This window comes from Parasteatoda tepidariorum, chromosome 2 (genome assembly GCF_982258835.1).
Source record: "Parasteatoda tepidariorum strain Cologne lab strain chromosome 2, Ptep-v5.0, whole genome shotgun sequence".
NCBI lineage: Eukaryota > Metazoa > Arthropoda > Arachnida > Araneae > Theridiidae > Parasteatoda > Parasteatoda tepidariorum.
Window position 1 is genome coordinate 57,071,532 of NC_141756.1, and position 13,690 is coordinate 57,085,221.

Consider the following 13,690-nt stretch of genomic DNA (forward strand, 5'->3'; position numbering starts at 1 on the left):
ATCTTTGGCGTAATATTAAATCATCCCGTAATAATAATATTTGATGTGAGTTCGTTTTGGAATGATTTGTATGAGTTTTACACGCTTTCGTTCCAGCTGCAACACTTTGGTGATCTCGAAACTAAATAAATATCTTTTACTCAAAATCTAAACCATACGAAAAAAGGCAATGGAATATAAAATATTTCCAAATACATTCGATAATTTGTGGCTAAATATTTGCTGTAACGAATAAGAAACAAAGTTGTAATTAAAAAATATTTAAAAAAAAAATTATTTTTTGCAATATGTAGCTTATTATACAAAAATGTCAAATTTAAGCACTACACCAAATGTTGCCTATAGGTTTTTTTTAATCATAACTTTTCTAATGATCGATATTATTTTTTTGTTAGTACATTGTTGTTCATTGAGCATAGAAAGGAAATTAATATTCCTAAACTATTATAAACAAATGAAAAATAGTAAATTACGTTGCATTTTTGGTATAGTTTGATATGGCAGGCGATAATATAAACAATGAACAAGGAAATCTCTGTTTTAAAACGAGTTTTACAGAAACACTATATTTTCAAGCAAAGAAACAGCAGGAAAAAAAGTTAAATGCTATTATTATGAATACTTCAAAATATATGTATAATGGAATATTTTTTTCTTCGTTTATATTATAATTTAAACTTGCTTTGAACAGATTGCTTTTGCTTTACATGGATTAGGGAACTATTTAAATGAATTATTGTTTGAATCTTTTGTGATAATTATGTATCAAAAATATTTATCTAAACATTGGATTTTTATTTGAATGTAATATTTGAAAGAATGTTTTTATATAAGTGATTTCTTTTATCTGAAAAACTATTGTAATTAATAGATTTTTTAAAATAAATGCATAAAAAGTGGCTGAGTGCATTGTGGTTATTATGTGCATGGTGGATAATAGAAAAATAAAACAAAAAGACTAATGTAAAGTTGCTGTTTTAATAAAATACAATGCTCACAAGTTTTACAATAAAAGAGAAATAAATAATTTTAATGCATACAATAAAAAGATGATATTTTGCTAAAAATCGACTTTCCATTATCCTAATTTCTTATTCTAATCTTTAAACCTTTTATTTACTCTTTTATTTCAAAATAACTTATTTAAATAAATAATTTATTTCAATTTTTTTAACATTTGTAGACTTAAATGTTTACTTAATTTAAATAGTTTTTATTAACTTAATAAAACTTTCACTGTCATTACATATACAAAAAATTCTGCAATGAGTATCTTAATTTTAAAAGTCACATTGTTAATTACTATTCCTAAAATATATATTATGTGAAATCACTTTATCAATAGATGTATTAAAATATAAATGAATGATAAATTTATCACGTTTATTTGATAAATATGCAAGTTACAAGGTGTTAAAACTAAAAAAAATTAAAACTTTATTTTTAATTTAAAAATTAAATTTAGTTAGTTGAACATTTTAGGAAAAATAGAAATTATTTGTAATAAAAAATCTACGAAGGATCATGTCTTTAAAACTCATGAATTATCTTCTGGTAAAATTTAAGTATGCTATGTGAGTCATTTAAGTGATATGAAGTGATATGCAGATGAAATTAAAATACTCAAATTACTAGCCAGTTTTTCTTATCTTAATAAAGAAATAAATAAAACCTGCAACTTAAAAAGGAATTGACTTTAATTGAAGATCAAGAAAAATAGAAATTAGAATTTATACAAATCGTTCAAAATTAGGTTTTTTAAGAATCACATGAATCGCATGTGATTAAGAGCCTGATTAGTAAAACATTTTTTACTCGTTTAAAAACTTGCTAATCTGGTTCTTTTTCCCATGTAAGAAGTTGGCAATAGCTTTTTTTTTTTTTGTATTGTGTTGTCACCTTGTAGAAATCGCTAATAAAGTTGTGAAGTCCCTATTTGGAAAAAAAAGGTGCAGTTAAAGGAAAAAAAGTAAATTATACTTTTCTTGCTTGAATCGTTTTGAGACATAAATTCAATTTTGTTTATTTACAACTCAAATAGCGTTTAAACATGCAGTTTTTTTTAAGAAACAAAAAAGGTATATCATCCCATTTGAAAAATGGTACAAAATATATCTTAATGAAAATTTCCGTTAAAAATTAAAATTTGCGTTATTGACTTGCTTATTTGTTTGACGCTATTTTAAATAAATTTGATATTGAAATATTTTATTGCCTGGTAACAGGTAATAGTATAATCCTATGATATCATTCAGTAGAAAGTATACTAAAATGCAAAATAATAATATTTTTTTTTATTATTATTGATAGACGGATCGATGCACTATAAAAAAGTGCTTCTTCAAAATAGATCAAAAACATTTCAAGATGCAAATAAATTTTTAAAAAAACCTTTGTACTCACAATATTGAGTACAGTGACGTGATCAAAGTAGCACAAACTTATTTGTCTCAAAAGTGACGCATTTTGAATAAATTGTTGCTTAAACGAGTGTGGGTATAGTCTAAAATATGAGTATATGCTAATATGAGTATGTCACTTTTCTCAATAATGAGTCGATGGAGTTTTCAAATTCGATTATATTTATTTCGGAGCTATTATGACATTTTTTTGCTCAATTTTGAGAAACCCTTTTTTTACAGTATAATTTTTCAGAACAGAAAGTTTTAAAAAAATATGATATATAATAGAAGATGATTTATTTTGTAAAATTTTTATCATTATATTATCAGAGATTTATTTAATTGAGTCAGAAATTACTTACGTCGGAATCATGTGAGAAGCAGAAATTCTTTTAAAGAAGTTTATTTTTTTAAGCTAATTTAAATAAATCTATCACTGATATATTTTATTGTTAGATAACAGAATAAACATACGATTTCGTTCAATGGAGAGTACTAAAATGCAAAAAATAATAGTAATTTTTTAAAATTTATTTAGTTGATTGATGGGTCGATAATTTTTCTAAAAGGAAAATCTCAAAAATATGCTGCATAATAAAAAAGTAAATCATTTTTCTCTCACTCAAATCAATGGCCTCGCTGAAATCAAATCAACCTGGTCCACAACAGTTTAATCACTGTTTTAGGCCAGGGGGGTCCTGCAGATTAAAGATCCACAATTTCACGACCAACAACATCATCGGGTAATGTGGTCAGCATTGCGCCCAAGTCGCATTTACTTCCCAGGCAAGCGGATACTCATCGATCTGAAGCTGGGCGGGCTTCAAGCACCCACTGAGGATCGAACCCCTGCCCATCACATTGACAACTCTGTGTCTAAATTACTATATAATAGTGGGTAATTTTTTAAAAATCAGTTAATATTTAATATAAAATTCTAAAGCACGATAAACGTTGTTTCATAACACATTGAGTGTGATTATAAGTACGTGTATATATAAGTACGTGTGATTATAAGCAAGTTATTGAGTGCGTGTTTTTTTTTTTTTTAATTTTGCAAAGCCGGAAAAAAAAACGATTTTATTGAAGTCAATAAAAGTACCAGAGGGAGCCACGTAAGTTGTAGGAAAAAAATAAGTAAATACCTATATTACATCCCTTAAATGTTTTTCAAAGATTTAAATGGAGTCATATATATTTTATTCCAGTCCATATTATAATGTTTAACTTTAAAAAAATATCGAATCGATTAATACAAAGAGTTTTTTTAATTTTTATTCTCTAATTATTAAAAAATAATTTATTCAAAATTTTGATCATTTTACTTTTATAGTTGAAATTTGGAAATCAGGAAATACTTTAGTTAATAAAGACTGAGTGTCTAAATATAAAGATAAATGAAACATTTAGAAAAAATTTTAAAAAATACACAGAGTTAAAATTTATATTATGACAAAAAAGTAAGTCTTTGAATATTGTTTCATTATTTTCTGAGATAAGGTGCATTAAAGCTGGCTATTTTAACAAATGTAGACGCAGAACATGAAAGGTCAATCCCCAACATATGTGCCACACACTGCAGCATGGCAAAGTGGCACATGGAGACTTATCGATAAATTAAATGAGCAGAAAAATGACAATGTAGCCTTCAGGATTTTAGTCAAGATTCATTGAAACCCGATTGCTGAAATTAGATTGAATTTTAGAAAATTGTACTAACAAGCAATGTTTTAATTTACACTATTTAACTGTCATATATTGTAAAAGGTTTTAATCAACATATGTTTGTGCTCAAATGTTTTCTATGATGAATCAAATGAAACAAAAATGTTATTTAAAATTACCTGATATGCACCAAAAACACTTAATTTTGTTAGTATGATAATGACTACTCTAATAAAAATTACCTGGCAAGAAAATCAATAAAAACCACAATTATCTATTACTGACTGTTTAATAATTACTTAGAACTTAAATTATCAAATTATTCGTTTTTATTTTATGCATATACTAATAAACTGAACGTTTAAAACTGTTGAAAGAATGGCTCAATGTGTGTTTGTGCTAAAATGTTTTCTATTATGAACATAACAAACTTATTATAAACATAAAAACTGACATGCATCAGAAAAGCTGAATTTTATTCGTATAACCAATTACTCATCCTAATATGCTAGATGATTAGGCAAAAAAAGAGAAAAAAATTAAAAAAATCAGTAGGATTTTTTTTATTTAGAGTAATGAAAAGAACCGTAATCAATCAGTAATTATAGTCAATTATTAATTAATTACGGATTTTTAAAAAAAATATTGTTTGGAACTTGATGTATCAAGTTATTCAGTTTTATTTTATGCATAACTTAACAAAGAGAATTAACTTTAAAACTGTTAAAATATTGTTTCAACATGTGTGATCGAATTGTGGGATCAACATGTGAATCAATTGTGATCGAATGTTTTTTTATGAATATAACAAAACCAAAATATCGTTCGAGATTAACTGGTATGCACCAAAAAATGTCATTTTAATAAATACATATTATCAATAACTAATCCTAATAAACTGGATGACCTTGCATAAAAAAAATTCAAAAATCCCCTTAATTAATTACTAATTGCTTAACCATTAGTCAGAATTAAGTGCGCCAAGTTATTCACTTTCTCTTTATGCATAACCTAATCAATTGAATCTTTAAACTGTTTATAAACAATAAAACCTAAGTATGCACTTTTGTATTAGTAATTATATTAATTTTAAATTTCTACTATTTAGACATACAGAAAAAACGTGATATATGATGAAAAATAAAATTTCTTCTCATAATTAAATATATAATAATATATAAATATAAAAATAAATATAAATTTGTAATACGCTGGAAAAATTGGAGATGGCACACATAATATTTTTTTCTTCATTAAATAGCCTTCTGACCCAAAAAGTTGGCCACCCCTGAAAAAAACAACCGTTTTTTAATTAAAAAAATCATACTGAATCTTAACTTTACACCAAGAACGATGAACATTTTAAAGGAAGTAACAATTGCAATATTTAAACTTTTTTAAAGCTTTAGTCTAATTTACACTTGAGCCGATCGTTATATCATGATATCTGGTTCACAAAAAAAAGTATCTTTTGAATAAAATAAATATGTAAATAAATTTACATGCAATAGCAGAGAAGGCAAATGGAAACTTTCAAGATCAAACCTTTTTATTTATGCTTGGCTGATATGCATGAATCGAAAATTTATTATCCTGTAGTAAATATTGAAATATATTCCTCTGTGCGATTCCCTGACCTTTCAGTTCCGTGTCGGCAAACGCTAGGTCAACTAATAGTGTCCATCAAAAGAGAAAATGTTTATTATTTTTTGTTTGACAGTGAGGAATGAAACCGGGTTTTTATTACCGTATTCCGGGAGATTTTCATGCTCTTTTTTAAATATCTGTCTAGCGTGATACAAAATTACTTCAGCGCAACAGAGATGCACGCACATTTACAACTTATATAAGATCATACCATCTCGTCAAAAATCACTTCGAGCTTTCAACTTCTAGCAACATGCATCTCTGTGTTCTTGCTTCTCTCCTAGCTTTGGTCGGTTTTGCAGCTGGCGCCCCAACGCCAATTCAAGAAAAAGATAGGCGTATTGGTGCTCTTTCAAGATCAGATAGGGATAGAATAGACAGACAGGACCAAGATGGTCCCTATACAGTTAAACCATATCAGTTTGGTTTTGAATTGGAAGACGGATTTGGAATGAGTCAATACCGAAGTGAATCTTCTGATGGCTCTGGAGCAGTTAAGGGCAGCTATGGTTATATGGATCCTTTCGGTGTTTACAGAAAAGTTGAGTACACTGCTGATGATAATGGATATAGAGCTGTAATTCGAAGTAATGAGCCTGGTACGGCCAATCAGAACGTTGCTGATGCACTTTTTATCGTTGAACCACCACCCGAAGGTGTTGTTAACCAAGACTTACAAGATGATATTAATCCCAGAAATGCTAAGGCGTAATTTCAAATCGATGATTCTTAAGAACTTTTCAAAGGCTAATTGCTCATTCTATTTGAACTAACACGAACACGTCGTTCTTTCCACGTGCTGCAGTATTGATATCAAACTGAACTGCGTCTTATTTTAGAAATAAGACTTTATTTATTTATTGAATGATATTTCTTATCGAGTGACGTATAATGTGATTACTTATGAGTATTGTGTGCAGTGTCTTAAATTTAAAGAGCAGCTATGTCAATGCATGTACCCTCAATGTCTGTTTCTGCATTAAATTCTTATTTGAATCTGTTGTACGTGCCAATATTTATGAATAAATTTTAAGTGCTCGTAAACTATTTTTATTCATTATACTTTCAAAGTAATAATCATTATTTTGACTTGGTAGTTCATATTATTAGGTTTAGTTTCAGTTTTCTAACAATAGGTAATTACAAGATGCTTTGCACCAGATGTGGTTTTCTTTCAATTAGAAAATTATGATACCAAAGGATTTGAAGGAGAAACAAAACTGTTAGGTAAGTACAGTTCTTTTTTGATATCATGTATAAACTAAAAATCAAGGGATGATTTAGAAATTTAAAACTCCCAATTTCAAACAAGTTTCCTTAAAATTAACTAGTTTGTGAAATTCTAGTTCGTAATGTTTCATGTTACGAGATTAAAGTAATTTGTAATAATATTTCCCATCAAAAGATAACTGAACTTTATTTAACCAAAGTCTTAATGATTTTAATTTCTAGTGCTTAAAGAGATCGATTAAATCATAATTATGAAAGGAAGCTTTATATCATTTCCGAGGGATTATTACCACAATCTACTTTTAAATCATTGATTGAGATAGCATTGTGCGCTGTTCATAGTTATGAATTCTTACAGATATCTCAATGTAACGTAAGCAAACTAACCGAATCAGGATTCTCTCTATGCATATGATTGTTTAAATTGTGAATGTGTCTGATGGTGAAATAATGAATCTCATTAGTCTAGATATCGACAAGCTTCTATTGCATTTAAAACGAGAATTTAAATACGGCAGTGATCCAATGAAGGAAGTTAACAAAACAAATCACGAGCAGACAAATCCATGCATATAATCAGTTTTTGTCTTCTTTTTTTATCCATTAGTAACGGATAGAAGTGATAATTTTAGGATCAATTATCCAAGCTTAAATGTGTGAGGAATTCAAGCTTTTTTTCTTAAATTTAAATAACTACCAATAAAAATATATGTGATAGAAATATACTTCATAAATTTTTCCTCAATTTCAATTTTCCTTTCAAATATATGCTATGTTTAGTATTAAAAAATAAATAAACATAAATAAGTGGAAAATATTGCTCTTACCAATTTCAAATTGAAATTTTTCTTCTACGTTTGAGAAAAATATACGCCCATAAGCGGCATAAGAAATATGTGACAATACTGCATGGAGAAAAAAAATGGTAAAATTACTTAATTTATGGCAATGGCATATTTGGTTACAAAATCATTTTTCTTATTACCAAACGTTGAATAAAAAATACAAGACTGAAAATTAAATTTCACCGAAGAAATGGTTTTCATAGAATGTTTTCATATAAAGTTACCAAATTTTACACTCTCTATCAAATTATATCACATATTATAAAACAAAATTAAAGTTAATTTTACCAAAATCATTACCAAAGCGCTTCCGTAAAAATTATCGAGCTTTTTGGTGTTCGTATGAAACCAGAGGCACTGTAAATTTTACTATTTTCTGGTAGTTTTGTCCAAACTTTTCTTCAGTATGAGAGTTAAATAGTTCGTTCTTAAAATACATTTATTAATCAGCAGAAATAAGGGTTGTTAGACTTATTGTGCTAAATTTTAATTTCTGATGCCGATCGATTCAGATAGTGAAATGATCCGAAATGAACGCGGGAAGCTGTTGGCATGGAAATAACGAACACGGAGGTGTGCAATAGTGGGAAAGCTTTTAAATAAATATTCTGAAAAAACAAAAGCTAAACATTAACAAAAAAAAAATTCCTTGGAAAAATTTACTATATTGCTAAAACAGAGGTATTTTTAACAGTGCATTGCTTTGTTCTCAAAAAATGATTATAAAATAGTAAAATCACAAATACTTTTTTTACAGAAATTTCATACTGTTCATACAAATTACTTAATAAAGTGCTTCTTTCACCAGAGTCAATAATATATATATTACAATAGAGTAATAATAATTATAGATTGATCGGCACAAGACATTAATTGGATAGCCAGTAATAGATTTAATAATTATTTTTCCAAGATGCTTCAGTGCTTAATTTTAATTGCGTTTAGCCACTCTGTATACATTTTTTTGCATATTGCAGTTAATTCTATCTAAGATGGAATCGTTAAAAGATGAATAAAATTTTGTTTTAGGCCTTTGTCCCGTCTTACGTAAGCGTACATTTTTATAAGAGTCCATCAATTAGAAATAATTGAGTGCTCTGATGAAACTTTAAAAGAAATGCACTAAAAAGGAAAATTTAAATTTTTTCATTAATTTTGGTTAAATAATTTGACTGTTAATTTTAATGAAATTGCTGAATTTAAAGAATTTGGAAATTATCTTGACATTTTTAATTATATAGCAGGCAGGCGATAAAATATGTAGATCTTCTTATACGTTTGATGTCATGGAGAAAAATGACTATACTCATTAAATAAACCAATAATTTTTTTCCCCCAATAATTTCCAATAATTGAGTGATCTGATAAAACTTTAAAAGAAATGCACTAAAAAGGATAATCTAAATTTTTTCATTAATTTTGGTTAAATTATTTGACTGTTAGTTTAATGAAATTGCTGAATTTAAAGAATTCGGTAACATTTTTTAATTATAGAACAGACAGGCGATAAAATCTGTAGATCTTCTTATACGTTTGATGACATGGAGAAAATGACTATACTCATTAAATAAACCAATAATTTTTTTTTCCAATAATTTCCAAAAGGACCGGGATAGCCTGGTCGGTAGGGCGCTGGGCCCATATCCAAGAGGTCGTGGGTTCGATCCTCGCCGGCCGAAGACTCCCCGTGTAGTAAATGGTGACTGATGCACGTTAAATCTGTCGAGTCTCAAAGTCCTCCATGTTCCCACAACAAATCAATACCTCTGGGGGTACTGATCCAGGAGTTTCCTTGTCTTCTGGATTGGTTCAAAATTACAAGGCTACGGAGTTGAACGTAAGTAGTCGTAAACCCATGAAATTGGGTCGACTGTTCAACGACGGTTATAAAATAAAATAATTTCTACTAATTGAGTGCTCTGATGAAACTTAAAAAGAAATGCACTAAAAAGGATAATCTAAATTTTTTCATTAATTTTGGTTAAATAATTTGATTGTTAATCTAATGAAATTGCTGAATTTAAAGAATTCGGAGATTATCTTGACATTTTTTAAATATAGAACAGACAGGATCCTAAATTTTTTCATTAATTTTGGTTAAATAATTTGACTGTTAATCTAATGAAATTGCTGAATTTAAAGAATTCGGAGATTATCTTGACATTTTTTAATTATAGAACAGACAGGATCTTACGTTTAATCACAGGGAGAAAAATCACATTACTAATTAAATCAACCAATAAATTTTTTTTACACTTCGATTTGAAAAAATTATTTTATTTAATTTATTGCAATAAATGATTTCCAAATTTTACTTGCAATGCAATATAAATTCGTTTAAGGTTACCAAAAGTCCTCGATAGATTGCAGCACTAAACATTTTTACCTCTAAGAAAAGTTTTTATTTTGCAACTACCATTCATTTTAAAAAACCGCTATTTTTCGAGATTTTTTTAAAATTTTATATTATTATAAACTACTGTTTATGATATCATACTTTTTTCCCTTTAATTGGGGAGAGAGGGAAATATTATGAAGTTATCACATGCAATCATGTTCTTTTATTAGTGTGTTAAATTTGTTTGTTTTTCTTCCGTGATTAGCATAAAATGAAAATGAAAAATTTTTTTTGTGAGTCTATAAATAAATAATTAAATAACGTAAGAATTTTATCTTCTATCTGTTGGTAATAGGGCAAACAAGTGATAAAAATCAGAACCTGCCTAACGAACTTGAAATGAAAAATAACTAGACAGGTAAAGTTTAGTGAGCAATTAAGATTTTATTACTGCAAGACATAACACTTGATAGGCGAATGTTATTATATAGCATAATATTTTTGACTATTTAAATAAATATTTTACAATTATTCATATTATTAGTACGCAATATTATTAATATTCATATTATTATTGTTCATATTATAATCATTCATATTATTATTATTCATATTATAATTATTCATAATATTATTATCCAACGTCATCTCATATCTCATCTAAAATCAAACTTCATAACTTCATTTTTGTCTTACCAATAAGTTTATGCCCTTAAAGATTCATGCCTCTGAAATAAAAGCTACCTTCTGAAATTAATTTTCATTTTTTAAACAATTTTAGAACCAGAAAGCTGTAATTTTGAAGGCAAGCAAAACTTCTTGAGAAACAAAAATGTTCGTCTTATTTTTTATGCTTTATGCCTATAAAATAAAACCCTTTTTCTGAAATCTATTTTTATTTTTTGACGGATTTTGCGACAAAATTTCTTTAAAAGGACCATTTTTTCCCAAAACGGAAAATGTGGTACCATAAGTACTTCATTATTAGAATTTATTTTGCTCAAAAAATATAGTTTTGTCTAACTATAATATAAACATTTATATTTTGATCTGAAGTATAATTAATTACATTGTGTTTTTGTAAACATTATTTTTGTGTCTCTCGTTTTTGTTGCAGAGATATAATCATGGAAAATACAAGTTTGGGCAGAAGCAAGAGGAACAAAAAGTAAAACAGTTTACGTTTACTTTTTTGCAATAATTACGATTAGATTGCCATACGTTGCATTTTGAGGATTACTAAGTATTAAAAAAAAAAAAAAAAAAAAAAAAAAAAACAGAAAATCGGTTTCCCCGAGAGTTATTACTCAGAAAATCTGGGAAAAACAGCTCCTCTCCGTGCTCTAATTAAATTTTTCCCAGAATCAGCTATAATGGTCATAAACAGAATCAGCTTTGGATCTTCTTCTAAAGTTTTTCTTCCATAAAAGTCTAAAAGTTGATTAATAGAAAGGAGCATTTTGTTTCGAAAATGTATAATTATTAAAATTTTGTGTAAACGCATTCTATTTAGGGGAGTATACTAATAATGCTGAAACATTTATTTTTTTGATGCACCTTAATTAACGAAAGTAAAAAGAAATTATGAACTGCTTCAGTTTTTTTTCCACAGAATATTTACATATGTATGTTTACACTGTGATAACTCTTAATACATATCTATGGCATACTTTTAATTTTAATTCTTTTAAAAAAATTAAAAACTTTTAATTTTTTGAAAAGTTAGTTTATTGTTTTTAATTCATCAAAAACTTTTATAACTCAAAAAGTATTCCTCTTAACGCTTAAACATTATTACAGCATACAACAGACATAATCTCAAATATTCCCAAAAAATTTCAAAGCGATATCATTAGTAGTTTCTTAAAAAAGGTACATTGAAAAACGAAATAAGAGGATTGCTGGATTGGAAAAATGATCAACTGTACTATAAGAAGTAGCTAAAATTTAAAATCATTCTTTCTGGGTTAATGGGCATTTTCTCTTACACACGAAAAAAATTTTTTGATATGGAGGAATTTAAAAAAAAATGTTTTAATAGAAACAAAATTTAAAAACTTAAAGAAAAAATTTACTTTTACCTGAATGTAGAGTTACAATTCAATCAATTTTATTAAACTCTTCCTTTAAATTTTCAGTTGAAATATTCCTATCGTTTGAGAAAAACCTTATAAAAAATAAGACTTTTTAATTTCTAATCAAAAAATTCTAAGAAAATATTAATTGAAGCATAAAATGCATCATATAAATCCATTCGCATAAATAAAAATGCGTAAAAATGTAATTCATTAAAAAAAATAATACACTAGAAAAATTAGTTACAAAAAAAAAAGAAAAAAGTGAAGAATTTATTATAAGAGGCTTTGAGCATTAAAAAGAAAGGATGAAAATCTTTCAAAACATAATTATTATAAAATTATTTATTTTTCGATATTATGCTTTAAATATGATTAATTCAGAAGATTATTTCTCTTTTATCTAGCTTTAAAAGGATTGTTTCATGCATTAATCAAATCAAACTTTCTCATTTATCATGATACAACTGTTCGTAACGCAACATTGCATTATAACAGCAATTAATTCACCATTAAACTAACAGGAAAGAAAAGAAATAATCGCATATTTCATTCATTGAAGAGAGTTGAAATGAAACACTCTAAAACGCATAAAAATCCTTATGACAAAAATAATTATCTTTTTCAATGATTTCTGCTTCAATTATTGTTGAAAAATAAATGAATTACATTTGTAACTTTAGTAACTGCTTTTCTTCAGATTTTTTCATTTAATAAATGATTGATTTTTACAATTTTCTGAAAAGCAAATTTAAAAACTAATGAAATAAATAAATTTTTAAATATGATTTGATTAGATGATGAAGATTTGAAAACTGTTTTTTTTTATTTTTGATTCTAAACAGTCTTTTACTATCATAGCTATTTTGGATAGTTACAAAACTAAAGCAGTGAAAAGTGTGTGTATTAACTTTAACTATTTCGCCAAATGTCTTATAATATTAATTTAAATTTGATTATTTTATTTTGTTTCTACACGTAAATTAAAATTAATGATAAAGACGGTAAACACTGATTTTTTTTTTAATAATGGTGTTCATTATTAAAATCAAAGATAAGAAAGTAATAAAAAAATAATAAGTTTAAGTAAATAAAAAGTTAATGCCTTACAGAAATGAGTTAAAGTAAGCATAAAAAGTTGATAAGTTTAAGTCATAAGTTAATGTAATAGTAAAAATATTGTGAATTTAGAGTTCAAATAGAATTTTTCAATAAAAAGATTTGGAATTTATATTATTAAAAATTAAAACTCTTTGAGGTTGAAATGTGTTTTAAATTACATTTGTATTAAATAGGAAAAAATCGGACGAAACTGTCCTTAAGGCATTTTTTTTTCTATAAATTATTCCATGAATTAAATTGGTTGAATTTTTATTTGTACAATAAATTTACTCTTAAGCTATTTTTACCGGTTTTATCCACCAACCAGGTTTTTTCTAATTTTCCTAAACATTCCAGAATACAATTCATGATTAAATAATAACTATT

General features: G+C 26.6%; 2 protein-coding genes across 2 annotated transcripts in view; both read left to right on the forward strand.

Annotated features, from left to right (window-relative positions):
* The first annotated feature begins 5,681 nt into the window (after window positions 1–5,681).
* Window positions 5,682–6,758, forward strand: LOC147815780 (cuticle protein 10.9-like). Its single transcript, XM_087157388.1, has one exon. The coding sequence runs from the start codon at window positions 5,968–5,970 to the stop codon at window positions 6,424–6,426; it is 459 nt and encodes a 152-aa protein (XP_087013514.1). The 5' UTR covers window positions 5,682–5,967; the 3' UTR covers window positions 6,427–6,758.
* Window positions 6,759–6,815: 57 nt separating this feature from the next.
* The window catches only part of LOC107456692 (cuticle protein 10.9), a 42,060-nt gene continuing 35,185 nt past the window's right edge, over window positions 6,816–13,690 (forward strand). Inside the window, exon 1 of the mRNA XM_016074628.4 lies at window positions 6,816–6,941. The gene's annotated coding sequence lies outside the window, so the exon portion shown is untranslated. The remainder of the gene's footprint in view (window positions 6,942–13,690) is intronic.

Coding starts and splice junctions, on each gene's coding strand:
- LOC147815780 (XM_087157388.1), top strand. CDS start 5,968: ATGCATCTCTGTGTTCTTGCTTCTCTCCTAGCTTTGGTCGGTTTTGCA.